Below are 25002 nucleotides of genomic sequence, written 5' to 3' on the forward strand. Positions count from 1 at the left end.
AAAATCGGGATTTTTGCTCTTATCCACACAGGGAGAGACAAACATTGGCCTCCCCTCCACACTTTTACGGTCCAACTCCAAGGCCTTCAGGGCTGACTTCTCATCTTTAAACTCCACATAGCAGTAACCCCGGAAGTCCCCTCGGTTGGTAAAGATGGGGCGGATCTGGGCCACCTCGCCACAGGTCTCAAAGAGAGGCCTGAGGTTCAAATCTGGCTCCTTGAGGCTATAGGGCAGATTGCTGACAAAGACCGTGATGCTGTCCTTCTGGCTGTCATGGGGCACCTTAGCCAGGTCCCTCTTGAGGGACGCGGCCTTTTCCTTCTGCTTAGAAGGGGGGTCGACATCCACAGGCGCTCTCTTCCCGGCAAGCTCTGCTTCCAGGCCCACGCCCTGGGCTTCGTTGGCTACAGCGATGCTGTTCTCCACCCGCCTGCGTTTGGAAGGCTGCTCTGCACATTTTCAAAACAAAAGTATTAACAATTAGTTGTTCCTTCCTGTCAGTGAGTCAGTAAATATATGTATTAAGTAAGCCTGTTCTTCCCTCTATAAAGTTCTGATCCCTCACAGTCACATTCCTCAGGCCTGATGCTGAGGGCCAGGCCCTCCACCCAAGTCCTCTGTGGACCGGCAGGCCTACCCCCACAACTTTCTGACTCCAAATAAACGTGTCAAAGGACTCAACTGTGTGGAAGTGAGGTCCTAACTCCCCACCACCCATTCTTTAAATCTATCAATATCTAACTTCAGACAGCAACTTCCAGAACCCTCTCCTGGAAAGCCTCAGAAAACAAGTAGGGGATAGAACCCAACGAGTCCAACGTTATTAGCATGCGTGTGCTCCACAGGCAACTCTGAGGAGCAGTGCAGAGGACCAACATGGTCTGAATAGCTCTCAATATTGTTTGTCTCATTCAAGAAAGATGAACATTCTAACCCCAACCAGCAATTCCCACTACCTTTTCAGTCACATTCCCTACAAAGCTCCCAGTAAAGTCTACATCTCTTGTTCGCAATTAAGCACTTCCTGGAGTGGGTCCATGAAGCTGGGCCTGCTCACTTGTCTACTTGCACACTAGCACTGAGTGCAAATCAGTTACCCGCCACCCACAAAAACATCCAGCTGTTGGGGTCTGCAGGCCTTGGCGGCGCTCCTCTCTGCTGCATTTATCCTGCCTTCCTTTGCCACCTGACAATCACTCCCTATCCTCCCCCAGGTACCTGCATGACTTTCTCCAAAAAGTCTTTCCCAGCGAACTGCCCACCACTGTGTCTTTCGGCCTCATGTCCCCAATTCCCTGACACTGAGGTCACAGGATCACATACGCCTGACCCGCTCAGAAGGGCAGTGATGGACCAATAGAAATCAACTCCCTAGGTTCCAATGAGAGAGACACAGCACAATCCTAGGCCACTGCTGTCAAAGAGCCCGAGAAGATGGCAGGCAAGCCAGGCTGAGGTTTTTATCACATAGCAAGCATCAAGTTCAGGAGAATCAGAGACTGAGGACGAATCAGAGTCTGAGAATCAGACTGAAGACTCAGCAGAACTGGACAGCAGAGTAATGTGTGAACCTAAACTGGACCCTGCTGCTCCAAAGGACACACAGCCAGCCCTGACTGGGCTGAGGGGCCGATGGCGGTGATTCATCAGTGCTCCTATCCTGCTCTCAATGGTTGTATGTGGTTTTGCAGAATACTGTCTTTTGCCAGAAGGGGGACAGAGCCTGTGCCTCGCTCTGGCCTGCCACCACCCAACCTCCAGAAGCAAACAAGCTCTTTGCTGCCCTGCTGGTGCAAGTTCCAAGTCTGAGAAGTTTCCAAAGAAAATTCTAGAAAGCATTACCTTCCTCATCATCACCCCACTCCTTCTCATCGTCCTCGTCGGCTCTGTGGTTGTCCCCACCTTGCATCTTTTTCTTCTTTTTCAGTGCTTTCTTCTCAGCCCGGACCCGTTTCCGCTGTTCCGCCCTCTCCTCCTCCTGTTGGACCAGCACTGCCTCCTTCTCCGCAGCCTATACAATGAAGACAGTGACACGTGACTAGGCGCTGACACCATGAACGGACTGGTAATGAGACGAGAGGGGCGCGGCAGTGAAATCCTCCAACCCACTACCGGCCACTGCACCTGACCTCAGAGCAACCATGCGGACCACCCCATGGGGTTTCCAAGGTGGTCGTCTTTATAGAAGTAGGCTGCCCCAACTTTCTCCTGTGGGGGCTACTCGTGAGTTCAAACCACCAACCTTTCGGTAAGTGGCTGAGTAATTTAACCACTCACAGCGTCACTAGAGCTCCTTAGAAGTTCAGCAAGGGAAAACAGTGACCATGACAAAGACGAGGATACATGGAGAATGTTTCCCTGCCGGACCGACTGGGCTTCTTCTAACTCTGTATCTCAAGCCCATAGTCCTTTTAACAGTATCATCCACATCCTCACTAAAAGAAGGTATCTGTGCCACTGGGGCCTTAAGTCATTCTGGGATATTCATCTTTCATTCTTTTTAATCAATTCCAGTAAATACTTATCCCAAAACTGCCTCCGTTACATTCAGAATATTTACTGGGGCTAAAGTTTAAAAGTTATGTAATAAGATGACATGCAGTGGGTTTAGATATTCACTCAAATATTCCATAGTTAATACTTTAAGACACTTCTCTATCCTAAAGGGTGTTGACAGGACATTTTCATACCAAAGACAAAAGTTCCAAAGATTTCACATAAACACCATCATTACCTTTAGTCTCTGCTCATTAACACGGGCTAGTCGGGTTTCGGTTTTCTGAACGGCTACATCCCAATCTTCTAAAGTGCCTTTACAGGAGCAGAAGGAACTCATCACTCAAGAATTTGAAGGATATAACATAAAACATCAATTTCCTCAGTGAGCAAGGAATCTCTCCATAAGCAAAAAAGAAGTTGAGTGTGCACTTGTACATTAAGAAAATGGTAACCAGCATACATAGGTTTGAGATTTAGAAATAGTCCTTCAAGATTTGTTTAAACCATCTCTTCTTCAGTAAAGAGACTTACAATCAGAATGTCAACTACTATGGGCTTTCAATGGCAAAGATTTTGAAAACATTCTAATGAACACGGGGAAAAGGGAACCTACATTAAGACTGAGGATTTTTAAGAGTGCAGAAATGACTGTCCTGCCTTAAAATCCTAAATGGTATTTGCTGTTGTCTCGATGGTTTTGTTTCTAGTTCTGAGACATGCATAACAACAATGAAAAGCAACACCCACAGATAGATGCACACATCTCCTGATGTCAAAGGTCGCAACCAGGGAAGCCCACCGCCATTTATGCTGGTTGCCTGCATGCACGTGCTTGACACTGGACTAGATCAGGGGCTCTCGGCAGGATGACTGCTCATCTGAACGCTGGAGGGTGGTGTGACAGGGAGGTTACTAAACACCCTAGAGGCACAGGACAACCCCTCATTACAGAGGATTATGAGAAAGCATGCACGCAAACTCCCTCCTGGGCTCCTGCTTGTACTTGGAGATCTGCGAAGAGGTGCAAGCGTGGCAATCTGAGCAGAAAGCACCTCTGAGGGGCTGAAGCCTGAAACAGTACACTATGACAGCCTAGACAGAAGCCAGATGCTCTGACTGCAGTCCCAAGAGCAGAGGGCTCTGACCACAGACCCAGAGCAAAGCCAGAGGGCCCACCTTCCGTCCTCTCCATGGTGAGCAGCACTTCACAGACATGTTCAGGGTAGTCACTGGTGCACTGCACGGCCCGGTGCAGAGCCTTCCGGCAATGCTGTGTGTCACCATGTGCCCTAGAACAGAGAACGACAGCTGTTGACACTAAGGCTCCAGAGGAGGGAGGGCTTCTTGCTCTGGGCAGTGCCAGCGACCTGAGCACTCTGATGAGGCTAGAGACTGTAGCTTCTGGAACATTTATAGCTAGCTATTCACTCAACGACCACTGTCAATGTTTTCTCCTTTTTCTACAAGAGACTTTAATCGAGACACTCTGGTGACCTAGTGGTAAGCAGCTATGCTGCAAACCCAAAGGCAAAAGGTTCAAATCCACCAGCTGCACCACAGAAGAAAGATGAGCAATCTCCTCCTGTGTAATTCAGAACCTCTGAAGGGTCAGCCCTGAGTTAGCTCGAACTCAATACGCAACACAGGGGTGAGGAGATTTCCAGCAAATCTCTGTATTTTTATAAAGTCCCTGGAGAAACTCTAGAATGGTGAATATCCTGCCCAGAGTTCAATCTTTCTGTCACGGCACAGGATGCACTGCTAATCAAAGAAACCAAACAACAGCGCTGCTGTCACGGCTGCCAAGTCAGACCAGCTCCCAGAGGAACCACCAGCCGGTTTTCAGAGGCTGGAAAATGCAAGGGAGGAGACTGCCCATCTTCCTTTATTTCTGTTTAAATATTATGGTAAATATTTGTAAATACAATTAGGATAATTAGAAAAACTTCGGAGCAGCGGTTCTCAAGGTAAGATTCATGTAGGCCTGGGGGCGTCGGAAGCCCTTTCAGGAGGTCTGCAAGGTCTAACGACCCTCCTCCCACCACTAGACCATTTCTGCCCTTTCAACTGAGCTGATGTTAGCGCTGATGGTGTGAAACCACAGGTGGAGGCATGGGGCATCTTTCTGACCTTCTGAGACAAAACCAGAACAGACCGACAAGGCACTCCTGCCACACACCAAAGGAGTGTACCCTCTGAGCTGCCCTCCCAAGCTGTCTGCTGGACAGATTGCTTTTTCCATGAACACTGTTTTACTTGAAAGAACTGACTGCTGAGAAGAAAGAGTTATTCAGATATAGGAATCTGGCATGTTTTATGGAAAAAGAACAATCTGAGTAAGAGAGTTTTAAAAAAAAAGCCCAATTACAGTATTTATTGCTAATGATGAAAACAAAATCTTTCAAGTAAAAAATCAAATTCTGGAAAACTGCTATCTGCCAGTGTGAATCTGAAAGCTTCCTACTGACGACTTTGCTTTCTACTGATACCAAGAAACCCAAATGCACTGCCATCAAGTTGATTCAGGTTGCCAAGGCTGTTTTATCTGTTGGGTAGAAAACTGCCTATCTTTCTTCCACGGAGCAGCTGGAGGAGTCACACCACTGACTTTCTAGAGAGCAGCCCAATACATAACACATGAAACCACCAGGGCTCCTTTCTATACACAAGCAAGAATAATTTTAGTAAGAAACATTAGACATTTATGTGCAAAAGAAACAAAACAAGCAGAGTAAAATAAATTCACGGCCCTAAGAGCCCTCTTCCTCCTCAGGGCTCACTGTTGTCCAGCCACTGGGTTTTGGAGGCTTGAAATCTCACGGAAGGTGAGTGATCATCTTTCTCCCTCAGCATCAGTGGTGGATCAGACACCAGAGAGGCATGGCCTTTGGAGTCAACAGCCCAACTCCTGTCTGACTAAGCCACTAGAGGTCTTAAAGAACACCAGGCACAAAACGTGGTTCTCAAGCTCTGCCCACCAGAAACCCCGCCAATAAATCAAGAGGCAGACAGTTCAGTGGCGTACATATCGGCTGGCAGGGAGCAAGGCAGGACTAACGAGATAAAGCACCACCTGGCACGCAGAGCCACAGAGGGTTTCATCCTGATGGACACAGGGCTGAGCTGCATGCAGCCCACCCAAGGGCACCTACCAGCAACTTCCACTCCCAGGGAAATTACCTTTCCAGGTTGTAATACTCGAGCCACATGTTGGCATACTTGGCGTTTCCTTTGGTCATGATGCTGTCCCAGAGTTCCCGGGCTTTCTGTATGTTATTGCATAGTCGAGCCTATAATGAATGAGCAACCTGTCAGGAAGAGGTCTGCAACTTAAGACACCAACATGCACGGCAAAAGAGATTTTAAAAATATTCCCCATAACTCTTAGTTACAAAAGTCCCTGACTGTTCCCTACACCTCCTAAAGCCTTTCTATAGTGACCACTGTCTGCTGGTGACCCAAGAACAAAGGCTGGGAGCCTAAAGCACTAAACAGTGCTGGATCTTTACTTGTTTTTTATTTTAATCAAATTTAACCACAAGTGTCTCAATTAAAGGACAACATAAGAATGATCAACATAACAGTAACAGGGTTTGGGGTTTTGGGTAGGGACTGACCTGTGATCAAAAGCTAGTTCTGGCTCTTACTAGCTAAGTGACCCTGGGCAAGTCACTTAACTTCTTTGAGCCTCAGTTTCCTCATGCTTAAAATACATTCTATTTGACACATGAATCTATATGATGCAGAGGACAGCAGTCCTCTGATAAATGCACCACGACCTGATAATTTGGAGCTCTGGTGGCCTAATGGTAAGCCTAATGGTTGAGCTGCCAACGCAAAAGCATGCAGCTCAAGTCCACCAGCTGTTTTGTGGGAAAAGAATGGGCAATCTCCACCCTTACAGAAGCTATTTACTGCCTAAGAAAACCCACCGGAGGGTCAACTATGAACTGGTTCTTACTCAATGGTACAAAACAGCAAAAAAGACATAGCAGAAGGAATCTTCCCCCTCCAGAAGAGGAAAGGGACACCCCCGCCCCAACCTGGAGGAGACATGATGTGAGATGAGACCTTGGGCGTGGAGAAGAGCCCATACTGGTAGGACTGAGACTTTTGTGTTGATCAATTGGTGGGAAAGCCAATACTGGCAGTACTGAGAGCTTGGGAATACTTAGAGCCTCGAGACTGAAGTACCTGCATGCACATTTCAGAAGCTGTCTTGACTGCTATTAATCTGGATTCTAACCTTTTAAATACCGCCCCCCAAAAAAAGAAAAAAACAAACCAGACAGCAGTGATTCTTCAACTTCCCCTCAGAACAAAAGAGGATGAGAATTTTCCAATTCTATCAGCTGATCATGGAAAGGCTCCATGTCTTACTCATTTTGGTTCTTCTGGCCCGTCACCACATTATATTTCTAATTACTTGTCAAAGTGTGTTTTCTAGATAAAGTCTCCCTGGTGCAGGGATTCTATCTAACTCTGTTACCAGCTGGTTAAGTGCCTGCAAATAAGAGACTCTTAATAAATGTGCTCTTATGAGTAAGGGACAAGTAGACAGGTCTACCTGTCATTCAAACATGTCAAAAGATTCCACCTGGGAGCTAACACCTTCACTAATACATAAGAAACATGTTCAAGCTAAAGAGCACAAAAATCCCTGCCGAGCCTTAACCTCTACACCTGGGATTCTCACTGAATTTTAATCAAGTTGTTGGCCAAAGATTCTTCAAAGGCAGATGTAACTTGCAGAACTGTCAAGAACACTCACCTCAATCCTAGCCCAGTTCTGCATGATCACGCAGCTCGGGTCTCCACTCTCGTTGAAACCTTCGAAGAACACAATCAGTCAAAACAGGAAGAAGATTTAGAGACAAAAAGTCTTTGACAGGAAAGGCAAACCAGCCAAGAGGAAACAGCTGGTGCTCAGGAGTCATACTTACGTTCTTCCACCTCCTGCTTCAGGTAATCCAAAGCACGGGTGAACGTGGACCGCAGCTCTTCCAGCTCTTTACTGGAGTCTGTCAGAAAGGGCACAAAAGGTCTGTGACAGTCTCATGCTGGGTACACAGCAATCCAACTCCCAGCCCCTTCTCTCACCACCAGAGAAGAACAGGAAGCACAATGACACAGGCCTGCACAGGAGTGCATGGACCAGAGCAGGAACATGGCTTCCCAGGCTGAGGGGACATGGGACTGTGCAAGACCATCGTGGGCCCAGCTCTGCACACCAAGGTGGGACACAGGGCTGAAGGGAAGCAGGTGAACTCAAGTACCTTGCTGGAAATCAACCCTTCTCCGCAGGTAATCCAGGTACGTCTGCCAAATCTCCACATAATCAGTGGCCTGAATGAAGCCAGCGCTCAGAGCTTTCTCGAAGGTCACTAGAGTCAAAGAAAAATTGACATGTGCTGCCAGTTCACAAAGCGGCCAATGTACAGTTATCAAAGCCATAATAAAACCCACCACCAACTGAAAAACTCCACACGGCTTTTAAAAACAAAATGTAACAATGCCAGAGTGCAGGAAGCTGACGCCAGCCATTCACACAAGCTAGAGAAGAATGCACATACTATTCTGGAAAGGACTCTGTACAGTAAGCCCTGCAGTTACAGCCCCAGGGTCAGTTTAGCTTGGGAAAAATGTCCATAACCTCTTGGCACTCACCATATTAAAAAGCTGAGAAGCCAAAATTCCAACCCATTCATTTAACTCCCAATTGTTGCTGTGTAGCATTGAGTCAGAAGTGACTCACAGGTGACCTTCCGGCAGGTTTTCAGAGGCAGTAAACCACATGGGAGGAAGACTGCCTTTCTACTGCAGAGCAACTAGTGGATTCGAACTGCCTTTGGGCTGACAGTACAGCTCCTTACTCCTAAGCCAGCAGAGCGCCTCTCATCTCCCACTTAAAGCCTTTTTATTCACCACCCAAATAAACACTCTGAGCAATTATGACATCGTAACTTCACTGAGGTTCTAGATTCCTAACTTAAGTCATAAAGCCCTTCCACCAAAGCATCCGCACCTGATATCATCTGCTGATCGACTTCATATCTCTCCAAGGCCAGGAGGTAGCGACTCCACAGGGCGACTGTCCAGGGACAGTTCCTCACGGCTCGACTGTGTACAGATAAAACTAAGTCCTTGACCTTCAGTTGCCGATCCTATGAGGAAGAGTTCCAGGATCAGGGGAGAAAATTATGTTAAGACTGTTCCATCACCAGCACAATCAACTGGGAAAAAGATTTTCCTTAAGACTATCTCTTGTGACAAGGCTTCACCAACAAACAGACTGCAAATGGGGCAAGGAAGAGGTAAGATGTGGAAAGGGACCCTCTAAATTAAAACAGTCACAGGGGGCATCAGCCAAGCAGAACAGAAAGCCTTTGGCAGGCTGTTTCTTGATTCAATGTGATTTCTGGATTTGCTTCAAGATAATGCAGGAAGGGGGGGGAAGATATTATAGGAAGGGACACGGGTGACAATTAAAAGTGAAATCAGATTAGTTATGCGTTAAAAATCTCTAATGCCAAGTGATAGCCACGAGGATTCATTTCATGACACTGCCTGCTTATTCTGTGTTTTTGAAATTTTTCCACACAATTGTGTCAAGGAAACAGTAAACAACTGTTTTAAGTCCTCACTAAAAAGACCACTGGTCAACTTTTCTCCAGTTTAAAGTAGTAACTTCAACCATGGGGGGCGGGGGCACAGAAAAGGAAGACAGGGCAGAGAGGGAAGGCCTATCCTCTTACTGTCTTTAAACAGATTCTAAACTGTTTAGAACAATAAAAACGAAAGAAAGAAGATTAAATGAGCTTACTAGGTACTGACTATAGCGGATCCACAAGTCAGGGACAAGGCAATTTTCCACCAACGCACGTTCAAAGATCAGCTGAATGCGAGCCGGATCGCCAACTTTCATCTCAAAATCGATGTACGCTTGATACTCCGCCAGCCTCGGTGCCTCTGCCTGCAGCTGGAGTATAGGAAACGGACCCCGATGTTGAAATGGGTCACTTTATGTCACCTGGTATAGCACAAAATGGCTTTAAATAAGTGCAATTTTAGCGAGACTGGCTACATCAAGAGAAAAATCCTTCTCTGAACATCTCCACAAGATCCAGAGAGGGTGAGCAGGACAGGAAGCTTGTTTCGTCCACAGCGCCTCTTCATGGCACATCTCTCTAAAGCTTCCAGATCCTTTGCGGAATCAACTCCTGGACCACAGTGAACTTAAAAGCCCCATCAATCCAGAACCAAAGTAAGAGAATCACCTTGGTCAAGAAGTGGTGTTAAGCAGCCTTCTGAAACAATCACCATCTGGGCCAACTTGAGGAGAATGAATGAAACCAAGCTGCTACCCCAGAGCCCGGGATGTTTCAGGTCCCTCCTCCTCACACCACCACCACGGCTCAAGTGTGCAGAGGCGCATGGAGGAGATGGGGGAAGTCGTGCTTATTAACCTTCTCATATCTAAACACACAGTCTCAGGCTTAGTAAACAAAAACCCTCAGACAACATGCTTTCTCCTCATCCATTCTCTAAGGCCTAAATCCCAGTGATCAAAGGGTTTCATCAAGGAGGTTTTGTAAAAGTGTGTACAAATCACTTACAAGAGGGAAAGAGGGAGCCAGTGCTGGTGAGCCAGCAGACAAAAAGGCCCTAAGACACAACTACTGGTCTTGACTCATCAGAGCAAAAGGGGGAACAGAACCAAAGGCTCCCAGAAACTAGGCAACAGGACCTACGGTCTACAAAGATTACAGCCTCCTCAAGCCCGAGACCAGAAGAACTAGATGGTGCCCTGCTTCACCGACCAACTGCTCTCACCAGAACCTCCACGGATGGACCTCAACAAAACATGGAAGAAAGCCCTTTCAAAAAAAAAAAGAAAAGACTCACTGAACCAGCTGAGACTACAAGACTCAGGACTCCCACCCTGAGATACTCTTCAAACTTTGAAGTGAAACTGGCCCTGGCCCCTCAGGTCAGCTTTCTAGCTAAGTAACAGCTTGGTGCACAAAAGAAGGAGCCATCTGTGAGAAAGCAAATGAGAAGCAATTACCTTAGGACTGAGGGTGTCTGGGACAGGGAAACATGACTGATGAAACCTGAGCATAAATACTGAGCCTGGTCAGGCTTCGTGAAGAATGCAAACAATTGTCATTCAACAACTTGTGCAGAAACTATTCAATGAGATCCCAAACTGCTGTGTAAACATCACTAAAAACATGTATTTTTTTAAGAAAAAGAAGGTGGTCTCTGTGCACAAAAAGACACCATTTCAGAGCTTTCATCTCCAGTGACAATGGCACATTAGTCACTCCTCAGTCCAACAGTGCCAATAAAAAGGGGGGAGGGGTGCGGGGAGAAGGGTGCAACAATGAATGAATGGAATCCCAAAATCTCTGTAGATGTTCACTGAAATGAAAAATAAACAACCTAAATTAAAAAAAAAAACTAAAGAGGAAGAGTCCATTGCTTAATTCACAGCATTCCTTACTTGCATTTCTTTAAAATATCAATAAAGTGAAACATTTCCTTAAAAAAAAATCTATCTAACAGCTGGATTAGCCATAAAAAGCACTTTAACTAGAAAAATCATCAATAAACTTACAAAGAGACAAGAAATACTAAAGACAAAATCTGAAGGTGGACAGTAAGCAAAGCTCCGGAGGCAGCTTTTAGTGGCTCAACATACGTTAAGAATTTTATACACTCCAGTGAGGCAGGAATAATTACTATCCTCAGCCCATATGTGAGGGAACCGAGACACAAAGGAGGGTAAGTGGATGCTGTGTGCCCTCGAGTCAGAATCCACCCACAGCTGACCCTCCAGAGTGCTGTCAGAGGCAGTAAACAGCAATGGAAGAGACTGCCCATTCTCTTCCTGCAGAGCAGGCTGGTGGATTCTCACCAATGTTTTCAAAGATTTCCAGCCCAAGTCAGAAAGACAGTTTAGCAGCAGAGGCAGAATTCAACTTAAGCTGATCAGACTCTACAAAGTCTATGTGCTCTTACTGTTGTTGCACTGTTGAATGCCTTTGAGTTGACTCATAACGACCCTATGAACAAAAGGCCTGAAGCTTTTCTATAGCTATCAACATTGGTTTGGAAGCAGGAGTCACATCCACTTCCTAAACAACATGCCTCCAGAAACACTAAGAACTTTGATAAAGGTCAATAAATGTGCTCTTACTACAAAAGGAAAAAAAAAAAGAACTCAGAAGCCCAGCAAATCTAAAGTAGGACAAAAAGTAAGACATTCTCACCTTGGCCTCTTGTACTAACATTGCAAGACACCAGATCATACTAAAGAGATCTTAAAAACCAGTCAGAGTTAAAGCAATGATCACCTTCAAAGAACCAAGAATTGGCTGGCTTTACAACAGCAATAATGAAGCCAGAACCCAGAAATCTAGACAACTGCTGAGGAAAAATAACTAGCAGCCCTCAATTGTACATAGTACAGAAACAACTTTCAAGAATGATAGCAAATTAAAGACCCCTTCAAACAAACAAACTGAGACAGACTGTGAGCAGAAATCACCAACAGAAGAGTTCAAGCAAAAGAAAAGTGACTCCAGATCAAAGATCCACGACACAGAAAGGAATGAAGAGCGAAGGCCAAAAATGCACAGTTATAAACAAATTGGGACCGCATAATACCGTATGAATGATGCCTATGGGTCAAACAAAAAGGAAAAAAAAATATGAAAAGATGTAAATCTGATGTCTGGTATGCAGAGCATCCTAAGAAGGGGGGAAATGCTATTACTGTCAACACAGAAAACCCTAAAAACATCAGGACACTGAATCCAATGATAACATGATGAAGTCAAATTCTGACTCAAAGTAATCCTTACAGGTCAGAAGAGAATGACCCGTCAGGGCTTACCAGACTGTAAATCTTCGTGGCCTCTTCTGACTGCTGCTAGCAGCCATGAATCATAACTGACTCACAGCTGACCCTCAAGTGAGTTCTAAGAGACTGCAAATCACACAGGAGATAGCCCACCTTACTCCTACAGAGCAGGTGGTGGATTCAAACTGCCTATGTATTGGTTGGCAGCGCAGACCCTTAATACTAGGCCACTGGAGGTTTTGGCTATTGCTATGGACTGTAGAGTCGGAAGTGACTTAGCTAATGCTGCAATGGGTTTTCAGAGGGAGTAAATCACACGGGAGTAGACTGTCCATCTTTCTCCTGCAGAGCAGCTGGTAGACTTGATCCAGGTGCCTTTGATTTGGCAGTTCAACTCCTTACCCCTAAACCACTTATGGGTTCAAACCATTGACCTTTAGGTTAGCAGGTGAGGGCTTAATTACTATGCCAGGACTCGTGAAAATGCTAAAGAACCATAAGTAATAAATAAGAATTTAACAAGTTTAGCAGATAAAAACTGAACATAAAAAACCCAATGTATTTTACATATCAGGAACTAGAAAAGATTTTTTAAAAAGTTCTCCTTTAAAATGGCATCAAAAACTACTTAGAAATCCATCTAACAATGTTATTTAAGACACTGAATAAATTTATAAAATATACAGAAAGGTAAGAAGACCTAAGTTTTTTTAAAAGAAGGGACCTAAGTAATGCTCATTGGTTGGCAGACTCTGAATGTTTGTTTTTTGGGTTGTTGTTTTTTGTTTTGTTTTGTTTTTATTATTTTGTGTGTGTGTGCATGTGTGTGTGTGTACACACCATCAAATCAGATCTGACTGGTACAGGAGGAGATTGTTCCTCCTTCTCCAGCAGAGCATCTGGTGGATTTGAACCGTGCACCTCTGGGATTGCAGTACACCTTCTTGCCACTAGGCCACCAGAGCTCACCAGACTCTGAATGTTTTAAACATAGAAATTCTTACCCAAATTGATCCATTTGAATGAAAAACTCAAAAATTAAGTTTTGTTTTTGTGTATCAAGAACTTGAAAAGCTGCCTGTACTTGGATGGGAACTGAAAGGCAGCTAAGACCCTCCTAACGTGAGGGGCACTCGTCCTACCCAAGGTCATACTTTAAGAATCAGTGGAATAGAACAGAGAGCTCAGACAGAGAACCCCTGTATGTGGACTGCTAATCTGTGGCAGGCATGGGGGCTACACATCAGTGAGGGGAGGATAGGTTCCTAAAAGTGGTGCTGGAGCATGTTTTTCTAACAAAATCAAAGTGGGCCCTGCCTCACATCACACACAAAAATCAAACCCAGGGGAGGATGAGTATGAAAGACAAAAACGACAAAACTTCGAGAAGCAGAGCCAACCCCATTAATGAGCTTTCTTAAACAAGAACATAACAAGAAAACATAACAAATGCAATTACGTTAATACTAAGAAGTGTTAAGCAGAAGACGCAATTTTAAAAAGCAAAAAGGTAAGCATGGGGAGTGGGGAGGGTGACAAAGTTGAGAAAAATAGGGATTCATATGCATGAATTCCTCCCATGAATTTACCAGAAAAGACAAAGCTATAGAAAAATGGGTCAAAGACTTGAATAGAAAATGCAAGTAGTCAATGAGACATGAAAAGATAATCAGCACCATCAGTAATAACCAAAAACCCAAAGACATCATCATAAATCCAACTCAGGCATGATCCTCCATCAGGTTTCCAAAGCTGCCAATCTTTATGGGAGGTGACCGAACCTCTTTCTCCCTCGGGGCAGCTGATGGATTTGAACCACAGACCTTTCCTTAAGCAGTTTTACACATCAGTAATGAAGGAAATGCAAAATGAAAATAATGAGACAGGACTTCAACACAATAATAATGAGACACGATTTCAACAAATCAGATTGACAAAAACAGAAGGATGGCAATAACCAAGACTGGTAAAACCAAGAGGACCTCTCAGGTACTCCTAGTGGGAGTGGAAACTAATAAGCTGGAAGGAAGTTCAGCAGGACCTACAATCCAATGATTTCACTCCAATGCCAGGAACATTAGAAGACACATACAGGGATGTGCATGAAACCCAAAACCACATGGAAAGAAAACACTTGAATGAGCCCATGGTCAAACACTGAAACATGACGAATGGTCCCTCTATATGAGAGTTCCAAATTAAGTGAAATTAAATGGCACGTTCAGGATACAATTAGAGCTTATAAAACTATGAAGCAAAGCAAGGGTGTGAGGAGTATGAAAGTCAGCAAAGTGATTACCTCTCGGGGGAGGGAGGAGGAGGCAATCGGAAGGGCACATGGGAGCTTCTAAGGAACTGGCAAGGTTCTAGTTCTTAACCTGGGTGGTGAGTACACGGATGTTCACTTTATTATCACGCAAACTGTACGCATACACTTATATACTCTACACAAATCACCACAAAACAAATTACAAAGAACTCTACGGATCTGGGAGAAGCTATCAAAGGCGCTCACACTTACCAGTGCCTCTTCATAGGGCTTGTATTTCTCCAACTGCTGCAGCGCTTTGTTGTAGTTCTGAATTACCGACTCCGGTATTGGCTCTTCGGACCATTCTTGATACTCAGCAAATGTGCCCTCCATATCTAGTGAAAGACGGGATTCAACTCCAAGGGTCTTGCCATGGGATTTTAGCGACCCAAACACATTATTAGGCATGAGAACTGGGCCCCTCCCCTATCTACAGCCAGGGAAGCTCCTATGGATCAAATCCAGGGCTTTTCTGCTGAGCACAGACTTGGCCCAAGTATGTTACCAAACACTGTGGCAAGCAGCCCTACCTATGAAGACACTACTCGGCTAGTGCTTCCTGTGTTCTTCCTAAGAAGATTAAGTCACCTGTCTACATTAAAGGCAGAGCAGGGATTCAACCCCAGGTGGCTCGGCTAGGACACACGCTCTAATCACTATATTCTGCTACCACACATTGACCTTTAAGATGCTATTTACCAGCCAGCTCCATTCCATCCAGCCTTTTCTGACATCACCTAGTGTTCAACTGGGCATTTTGTAATTGATTAAATAAATTTATAATAAACCATGGAGTATAAAGAGAAACATCTGGCCCATGTGAAGCTGTCCAGTTTTGAGCATACACATTACTTTGTAATAAGATGGTTGTGCCAACACTTCTTAAAATCCTCCCAGCATTACACAAGCCCCCAGCTGCAGGGCCACAAAGGCTTGGCTTGCCAAAGTGTATTCACTTAGAAAGGAGAACCTTTATCAAGCCCTAAGAGACTCAGACACAAACATTTCCAAGTAAGGCAACCCCTATGGAGGAATGGTATACTCCCCCAAACCCCATTCTTATGAAAGAGGTTACTCCTAAAAAGGAAAGGTTCAATAATGTAACTCAATAAACTCTCCCTAAAGAATCGAGGGCATCACCTTCCCTATTCCACCCAGATTACTAATCTCCCCATTTCCAACAAGGTCTTAAAGTAGGAAAGTGATGTCAAGTGGGAATGAGGAAGGATTTTGGTCCTAACCCTGACTGTACAACCCTCCCAAGCACTCCCAATCCAAGATAACTTTCTCGTGTCCAGCGAGGCTGAGACCATCAGCCCTCCCTGTTTCACAGATGGGATGCAGTGAAAGGTCTGAGATGCCCCAATGCATTCTGCAAGCCATGACATGTCAGTTTCTCTTACCATAGAGAGGGATCGCGAGTTGCCGCCGGAAGAGACTGTGGACTTTCTCAAGCTGTGAATCAAAGGTTTGTTCCCAGTCAGAAGGGTAAAGGAAGCCAGCTAAGGGCTAAAGAAGTAAATTAGCAGTAAATGACAAACTGTGGTTCTTCTGCCTTCAAAATACTGTCAACGAATTTTCAGTTCAGAAAGCATATGGCCCCTTACACATGAGCTCTGATGACGACATCAACTGATATACAAGGTGCAAAATTAAATGCTACCTTGACCTCTAATTAAGTTGGAGAGGAAGCAAAGAATAAAAGAAACAGCCAAGTGGCTTTAGTAAGGTGGGAAATATCACAAAAACAAAGAATCATCACGTAGATTCAAAAAAAGGGGTAAGATGAACATTCTAGGACAGTGTCGCTGTTGTTGCTGTGTGCTGCTGAGTCAGAACTAACCCACAGGTGACTCTGCAGCGGGTTTTCAGAGGCAGTAAATCACTCAAGAGACTGCCCATCTTTCTCCCATGGAGCAGCTGGTGCATTTGAACAATGTGCCGTAGGGATCGCAGAGCATTTTCTTACCACTATTTTGTTACCATGGAGAGTGAGCCAAGCAGCTGGAATGTGGGGTGAGTCTGCAGCCTCCCAGTGGAGGAACAAACTGAGTGGAAGCAGAGTGGCAAGAATAGTAAGAGAAGAGGCAGAGGGCCACACAATAGCGTGCAGAGTCCCTGCAGGAAGCATGGCAGGCAGGAGGGAGCTACAACTGTCAGGCAGAAAAGGTGGGTGGTGATGCCCTAAGATCAAAGTGACTGGGAGCACTGCTGCGGTCCACTGAACAGGAGCATCCTCAAGGAGTGAGTGAGAGGACTGTACCATCAAGGGGCGTCAGAGTGTACCAGCAGTAAGCGAGCACACACAAACAGGGAAAAGGCACTGCCATAAAATTCTATAAATCTGGGGGTGAGGGGGTGGTAGGGGAGGAAAATGTGCAATAACGAATGAATGGACACGAAAGTGTTCTGTAAACTTTCGTTAAAATCACAATAAAAAATGGCTTATTTTTTTAAATAAATTCTACACATCAGTCTGGAAAAAAAAAATCACAAAATTAGAGGGTCAAAGTTCCTCTCACAATTATTAAACAAAATACTGTCACATATACAAGTCACACGGAACTAACTTAATATTTTTAACTAACTTTAATTATTTTTAAATTTCAGAATAGAAATTGCAGAATCACCTGTTTTCAGGTCAAAGAACCCACTTTTAGTACTTTGCAAAGATTACTGATTTCTTTCTTTTTTTTTTTTGTTGCAGCTTGATACTTCTTTATTCTGGTAATGGCGCTCTGATTTCTTTCTTTTATTGTCCAGTGGTTAAGAGACTAGAGAAAACAAACTTCTGAACTGTTAGCTGTGACGCATCGTGTGACCTTCAGCCGGCCCTGACTATCTGCAGGCAGGCAGGCAGCACAGGCAAAGGCCCGGCACTTACCCGAGCGGCTTCCACAATAGCACTCTCGAATTCACGGTAAGCCTCCCAGATGGCAAGCCCTTTGGTCATGTGTAAGCCCACGGTTGAGAGCGCCCGCTCAAACACGGAGCGCACTTTTTCAAGGCCGCCTTTCTGACCAATTCCACCAACTGAGTACTGGCCGTACTCTAGCCAAATGTTGGGACCTGGAAAGGAAAAGTGTTGTTAGTGGTCAAGAGCATCATCACCAAAAATCACAACTCACCTAGACCTCTCCCACACCTTGAGAAGAAACTACATCTTAAACCATGTTCCCACTAAGTATTACTGTCAGGCTATAACCTCATCACTGCCTAGTCCATCACAGCTCTCCTAGAGGGTTCCCAAGACTGTAAATCTACTTGGGAGCAAACAATCACATCCTTCTGGTGGGTTCAAGCCACTAACAGCCAACACTTAATGGTTGTGCCACTAGGGCTCCATAGCAGTATATGACACAGTCACTCCTACGAACCATGCACATAAAGTTTCTGTATGAAAACTGATGGAATCCAGTAATGGATTTCTATGCAATTAGTTACAAATCTGGGTTAACTCTAAGAATAATTACAAAGCCTAGAATTTTTCAACTTCTGAATCTTAAGATTTAAGTCTCCTAATGAACATGAAAAAACAAAACTAAAAGCTTCATCAATTCTGTTATTAGCAATCTGAATTTTAAATATGGAATTTTTTTTTAATTACACTTAACCAAAATACTAAAATACCTCTGTGGCCTTGTTCTTTTCAAGAAAAAAAGACACCTATTTTGTGCCTGTCAGACTAAAGAATTAAAAACACTTCGTGAATTCTCTGAGTCTTATTAAAGTAAAATTTCTATATATTAAGATCTTCAGAAGGATAGAAAAATACTTTCAGAAGTCTATATAACTATCCTTTTAAAGACAGTAAGAAGATCAAGTAGCCAATTGGGGAGCTACATGTTTCCCTGAGGCTTGCTTTTCATCAGCAAAAAACCAATCTTAATTTAGTCAAAATTTGCTGGCCACTGTTTTTGCTCATCAGTCCAGAGCTGCCACTGGGGTTGCAAATAAATACAAACAGAAACAAGCGAACTGCTAGAGCTAACTCCAGCTCCAGGGGAAGCTGGAGAAGAGAGCCCACAGGACTGCCCTGGACTGTTTTTACGTCTTACACATCTGTAGGGAATTCTGGTGGTTTAGTGGTAAGGAACTGCACTGCCAATGCAAAAGGTACATGGTACAAATCCACCAAGTGCTCTATGGGAAAAAGGTGGGCAATGTTCTCTCAAGCAATTTATTGCCTCTGAAACCCACTGGAAGGTCAGCAATGGCTGGTGTCTGACTCAACAACAACAATTAATCCGTAATTACTTCAAACAGAAAACTATTCCTGTATATTTTTTTTAAAAAAAGTTCTTTTCTACTAAAACAAAGTTGGGTCAAGTAGAAGACAACATACAGCAAGGTTTTATTCGCTGGTGGTGTTAGGTACCATCAAGTCAGAACAGCTAGCAAATTGGAACTGCATGCCTTTGGATTGGCAGCTTAATTCCTTAATTATTAATGTCTATGAATGACTGAAAAATAAACTATTTGTAAACTTTCATTGGAGGAAAAAACCGTCAAGTACCATTCAATGTGTAAAAAATAACTGTAAATCACTCAGGAATATTGGGAAACTTCCCTTCAACAGATAAAAGCTGGGCAGAATTATAATCATTCCATTACCACAAATACTTCTTTTCATTTCCATTTTTAACCAAAAACCACACTGGAGACAATGACAAAAATATGCAAACTCAAAACTTTCTGGGGACTAGTTTAATAGTAAGCACTATTTTCTACGTAGTAACGTCACACAGGGCAGCAGAGACCAGCACTGGGCAGAGCTGATGAACCTGAAGACGACTTACAAATGTAATCCTTGACAGCCTTCTCAAAGAGCTCGTACACGTGCTCCCTGTCCAGGCCATCCAGGGCCATGCTGATCTCATCATGCAGCCACTCCAGCCAGAGCTCTATGAGACAAGAGACACCTGTTACCACCATGCCCTCCAAAGAGGATGGGAGAAATAAACATGATGGGGCCTAAGCATCTCGTACATTGCACATACCTGGTACAGTTCATGGTAACTCCGTTTTTAATACCTGGCCCAGGCACACTGAAAGTTTTGTGTTCTAAATGATACCTACTCACTAAAATCCTATCTTATACTTGATGAGCATTTTATATCTTCCCAAGTACGTGCAGATTTCTTCCTCACTGCACCTTACGCACACTGCTCTAAGACAGGTATTAGTAACACCAATGACAAGGGCATCTATCTAGGCATTACATCATGCCAGGAACATGCTACAATGCTGTTTACAGTATGGTGTGTCTAACCCGCACAATGAGTGACATGAACTATCATTGTTTTCAATGTACTACTAAGAAAGCCCTCTCTGAGGATGTCAACATAAGTTCCTAAAGGTCAAAGAGTAAGTAAGTGATGTAGGCACAAATGAACCAAGCAATTGGATTTGTGTATTGTTAGCAATTACACCTTCAAGGGGAGGCAAGGAGCCAGCAGAAATGAACCAGAGACCCAGATTTTTTGACTCCTGCCCAAACGATTGGTTCCAAATTGTTAAGAAGATGTTAACTACCAGGATGCTCAGTTGCCAACTATTTCTAACATACAACTAAGAAAACTCAACCTAAGTCTCCAACTATTACAGAGAAACTGAGGCGCCAAATATTCAAGTTAAAAACCACTTAAAAACATAGTTACAAGTTATTAGCCATAATAACTGGGGATCTGAGAAATTGGGTGAATCAACAAATATGGAAATAAGGAGTACAGATAGAAAAACAGAATAGCAAAACATGCAAAAATGTCTGTTATAATGCATAACTAAGTCAGGATTCGCAATGTGAATTGCACAGTATGATTACAACTACACAGAAACAGGATGATATGCTAAAAGGAGCCGACTGAATAATAATCGGTTTTCTGCTTTCCACTCTACGAGATTATTCACAATTTTAGAACCAGACTGCAGCATTTACAGCCCCCTCTCTGTTGCGCACGTGGGCACTACCTTCAGTCAGGGGGAAGATCTCACTCATCTTCTGGCGAGCCAGCCTCACTTTGGTGAGTTCCCCTTCCAGCCGGAGCAGCCTGATCAGATCCACATGGCAGTTGTAGTCATACACGTTGATTGATAGCTGCAAGGAAAAAACCCACAAGTTAAAATCTAAAAAGGTCATCAACAAAATAACAAGCTTCTCTCACCACTGAATGACAATGCATAGATCTTCCACCAGCACCTATATAACCTGGAAGAGCCACTGGAAGAGCAATGCATCAATAAGCCTTAGAAACAGGAAGACAAAATCCTGAAAGAAAAGATAGTTGTTGTTGGGTGCCATCAAAATCTGATGCAACTGGCACAGGAGACTGCCACTCCTCCAGTGTAGCATCTGGTGGATTTGAAGAAAGGACTTTTTTTATAATAAACTGTCATACCCCAGGAAGAAATCTCAATGCACTCACGTCAGTTTTGACTGACGCTGTTAGGTGCTGTCAAATGATCATGACTCACAGAAGCCCCACGAACAGATGGAAACACAGCCCTATTCCGCGCCATCCTCACGCTCTCCACCTCACTCAAGCCCACTGCTGCAGTCAATCTTGTCAGTCCATCTCACTGAGGATGTTCCTCTCTTTTGCTGACCCTCCACTTTCTCCAGTATGACAGCTTTCTCCAAGGACTTGCAGTAATGAACTGTCCAACAGTGTCTGCAAGACTGTCAATCTCCCGTGCAGAAAGCTGGTTGGTAACTTTCTGGTTAGCAACATAATGTTTAACCATAGCACCAGGGGATCACCTAAAGATATACCAAAACCAAACAATCAAATCCATTGCCTTCAATTCTGACACAAAGGACAAGAAAGCAAAACCAAACCATACCAAAACCAAACAATCAAATCCATTGCCTTCAAGTCAATTCTGACACAGAGGACAAGAAAGCACCATCCCATAGTTTTTCCAAAGCATACAACAACTATATAATCTATACCAACATTATAAAATATAAACTATGGGGGCAGGAAATAAATTATGGAATAAAGAAGCTTACAAGAGGCAAAAAAAGAAGCATTAAATTATATAAAAGGAGTAAGCCACCAAAAAACCCCCCTAATGATCCCAAGTAGTGCATGCACCACTACCATCAACAACAAAACAAGCCACCAGCAATGCTACACAACAGTCTCCAAAGCACATGAAGCAAAACTTGACAGAGCTGACATAAGACTCCCTCATAATATGTGAGGACTTCAACATTCTCTCAGCAACTGACACCCCAGGTGGCATGATCAATCCTCCTGGGGACCTCTTGTGTGTCAGAGCAGAACGATCTGCCTTAGCCTTTGCAGTGACTCATTTTTTGGCAGCAGACCACAAGGTCCAAGGCCCCTCAGACCTCCAACCTTTTCTTTAGCAGCCACTCACATTAACCATTTGCACCCCTCAGGGTCTCCTGCTAAAACTACTATAAAGAAAAACAGCATACAGAAGAACTCAACAACACCATCAGTCAGCAGGATCTGACATTTCTAGAACACTCCACTCAACACTCCTCCCCAGCTGTGCTGGTCCAATGTTAAGAAGCTGTGCTCTCAAAACAAAGGCACAAGATTCGAATCCACCAGCTGCTCTGTGGGAGAAAAATGGGCAATCTCCTCCTGTGCGATTAACCGCCTCTGAAAATTTGCTGGAACGTCAGCTGGGGGTCAGCTCCAACTTGACAGTACACAGCAACCACCACCACACATTTTTCTCCAGTGTCCAAGGACTATTCACCAAGAAAGAAACAGAAATTTTAAAAAACCTAAAAGTGAAAATCAGAGTTTCTCAGGATATGCGAAAAAGATAATAAGAAAAATCTCTAAAGTAAGATTACAGCTCTAAACTATATTGAGCATATATATAGGTAGGTAGACAGTGTTATTGTGAAACAGGACATAGCAAGAAAAATTCCTAAATATACATGGGACTGAACTGAAATTAAAATGCATTACATTAGTACAGGTGGGCTGCAGCTAAAGCAAGGTTGAGTGGAAAATGTGTAGAACTCATACTCATGAAGGGAAATCTGGTGGTCCAGCCGGTAAGGTCTCTTACTTAAAGCAGTTAGAAAGTGGAAAGTTGGGCCATTTTGATGAACAGTCCCTTGCGGCTTCTGAAGTCTCTTAGTTAAAGCAGTTAGGAACTGGGAGTTGGGACTCTGATTAAGGGTCCACTGGGACTTTGGGTACCTCTTCTTTAAAGCAGTGAGGATACAGAATTTGTTCAATTTTGGTTTACACAGCCAACCCAAAGACAGAGAGTTCTCCCAGCTGCTGTGGGAGACAGACAGGTAATGTCCTCCCACGCCCTCTACAGCCTCTGACAACCCACCGCAGGGTCAACTGCATGAGTCAGTTCTGGCTGGATGGCAATGCATTGGTGACACAAGGAAAGGGCTCAGTAAGGTCACTAGTTTAAGAAACCAGAAAAAGAAGAGTCTTAAAATAAGCAATAGGGAGGAAATACAACACACGTGGACATGTGGAACTAGTAAATATGGCAGGGCCAGTTACTTATTGTTATGATCCATTGCAACTGGCAGTTCCAGCAAGATCTACATGCTGTGATTAGGAGATAGAAAGGAAGTCTGAACTGTTAGGTGTTGTTGAGTCCCGTCTGAGTCGCAGCGAACCCACGAACAACAGATTTGAACCCTGTCCTATCCTGGGCCAGCCTCATCATCCAGGGCACATCTAAGCCCATGGCAGCAGACACTGCCAGGCAAAGGCACTGGAAGGATTACTGTTGTTGTTAGGTGTCTTCAAGTACAACTCATAGCGACCCTATGAACAAAAGATCTGAACCCTGTCTGTCCTGCACCATCCGCACACTTCCTGACACACAAGAGCCCACTGAGGCAGTCACCATGTCACTCCACCTGGTTGGATCAGAAAGGTTCATTTCCTGACCTCACGGCAAAAGAAAGTAACAGTTACAAGCCTCCAATCCTTCAGGTCACCATCATTTGTCGGGTGCCAAGGGGAACAAGTGGCCCAGCAGCGGACATCACTTATTTCACAACTTGTCAAAAAATAAGAGGACTTAGAGTCACCTTCCTGCCGACTGTCAGGCACGGGGCTATCAGTGCTGTCCATTATCCAAAACAGGCACTGGTGCTCTTCATTGACAGGTGACCGGACGGAGGGTCGGAGGGTTTTAGGACAGGCACCCCAGGAGAAGCCCCCCAACACCTGTGAACCCCTCAAGGGGTCGCTTCTGTGTTACGATCTTTATCATGTTAGTAACTTTCCACGTGCATCACAGTGCAATACCGTCACTCCTACAGCAAAATAAACAATGCTGCGTTGCAAATACGTCGTCGTTTCGCTGCTGGGTGCAGTTTAACCGTGTGGGTCAGTGTCTGACTCGCTAACTGGGAGGAGCGGACCCCTCTCCCCACGAGCCCCCCTAAACACTCCATCCCCCTTCACTGGGTCGCTGGGGAGAGTCTAACGCTGGCAACAGGCTGGACAGGCAGTCAGGGGCTCAACTAGCAGAAACGATACTGGTCAATAACGGTGTGGGGGAAGCATCCAGGCTGGGTGGGTGGAGGGGCGAGCCGGGGTCTCCGGGCGGGGGGAAGCAGCCCGCTGCCCACCTGCTCCTCCAGCCGCTCAATCTCCAGCTGGTTTTTCTCCTCCTCTTCGTCGTAATCCCACTCGTACTCTCCCGGGGAGCTCTCCGCAGAGGAAGCCATGACGTACTCCTCGTCTCCATCGCTCTCACTCACGCCTTCCTCCGGCGGATCCCACCCTGAGCCCACCGCCTTGTACGTCGCGGCAGCCACAGCCCGTGACAACACCTTCCTCCTTGTCCTACTATCCTTAGCCTCATCCTCCTGTCCTTCAGCCTTCGGCCCAATCTGTGGCCCAATCTTGGCCTCTGCCTCCGGCTCCGAAGCGGAGGATGCGGCCGCCGTCGCCATCTTGAACCTCCAGCGACTCGCGGTCCTTCGTTAGGCGGCGAAGACCGCCCGAAGTCGAGGCTGCCCGCGGCGCGCGCCTGCTCAAAAACCCTGCTCTCTAGTCACCAACAGAGAAACTACCGGCGTCAAATGATGGGGAAATCTTAAATAGGTGAAATTAATATCCACTTTATGTCTCTGTAACAGATCTCGTCAAATTCTTACTAATGTGGCACGTTTTACTAACATGGCATGTGTTCCGTCACATCATCAAGAAGTTGGGTCTTTAGGCCGGAAGTGGAAGCCATAGAGGAAGTCATAGCGTGAGCGTGATGACTGTAGTGAAGGGTTTGAGGCCATCTTGGGAAGGTCAAACAGACTAGGAATAAATTAATTACTGCCTATTGTGATCTG

At 44.8% G+C, this 25002-nt stretch overlaps 1 protein-coding gene across 1 annotated transcript in view; it reads right to left on the bottom strand.

Annotated features, from left to right (window-relative positions):
- SART3 (squamous cell carcinoma antigen recognized by T cells 3) overlaps positions 1–24618 on the bottom strand; it is a 27110-nt gene extending 2492 nt beyond the window's left edge. The window contains exons 1-16 of the mRNA XM_006894892.1: positions 24283–24618; positions 20652–20778; positions 19481–19585; positions 17566–17750; positions 16085–16136; positions 14892–15016; positions 9326–9481; positions 8528–8666; positions 7779–7886; positions 7446–7523; positions 7274–7332; positions 5683–5792; positions 3679–3791; positions 2738–2814; positions 1846–2014; positions 2–452 (exon numbers count right to left, since the gene is read on the bottom strand). Coding sequence (XP_006894954.1) covers positions 2–452; positions 1846–2014; positions 2738–2814; positions 3679–3791; positions 5683–5792; positions 7274–7332; positions 7446–7523; positions 7779–7886; positions 8528–8666; positions 9326–9481; positions 14892–15016; positions 16085–16136; positions 17566–17750; positions 19481–19585; positions 20652–20778; positions 24283–24609 — 2381 coding nt within the window. The 5' untranslated portion in view covers positions 24610–24618. The remainder of the gene's footprint in view (position 1; positions 453–1845; positions 2015–2737; positions 2815–3678; positions 3792–5682; positions 5793–7273; positions 7333–7445; positions 7524–7778; positions 7887–8527; positions 8667–9325; positions 9482–14891; positions 15017–16084; positions 16137–17565; positions 17751–19480; positions 19586–20651; positions 20779–24282) is intronic.
- Between the last annotated feature and the right edge of the window lie 384 nt (positions 24619–25002).

Source organism: Elephantulus edwardii, unplaced genomic scaffold, assembly GCF_000299155.1.
Source record: "Elephantulus edwardii isolate Elephantulus edwardi_28Jun2011 unplaced genomic scaffold, EleEdw1.0 scaffold00151, whole genome shotgun sequence".
NCBI classification, from domain to species: domain Eukaryota; kingdom Metazoa; phylum Chordata; class Mammalia; order Macroscelidea; family Macroscelididae; genus Elephantulus; species Elephantulus edwardii.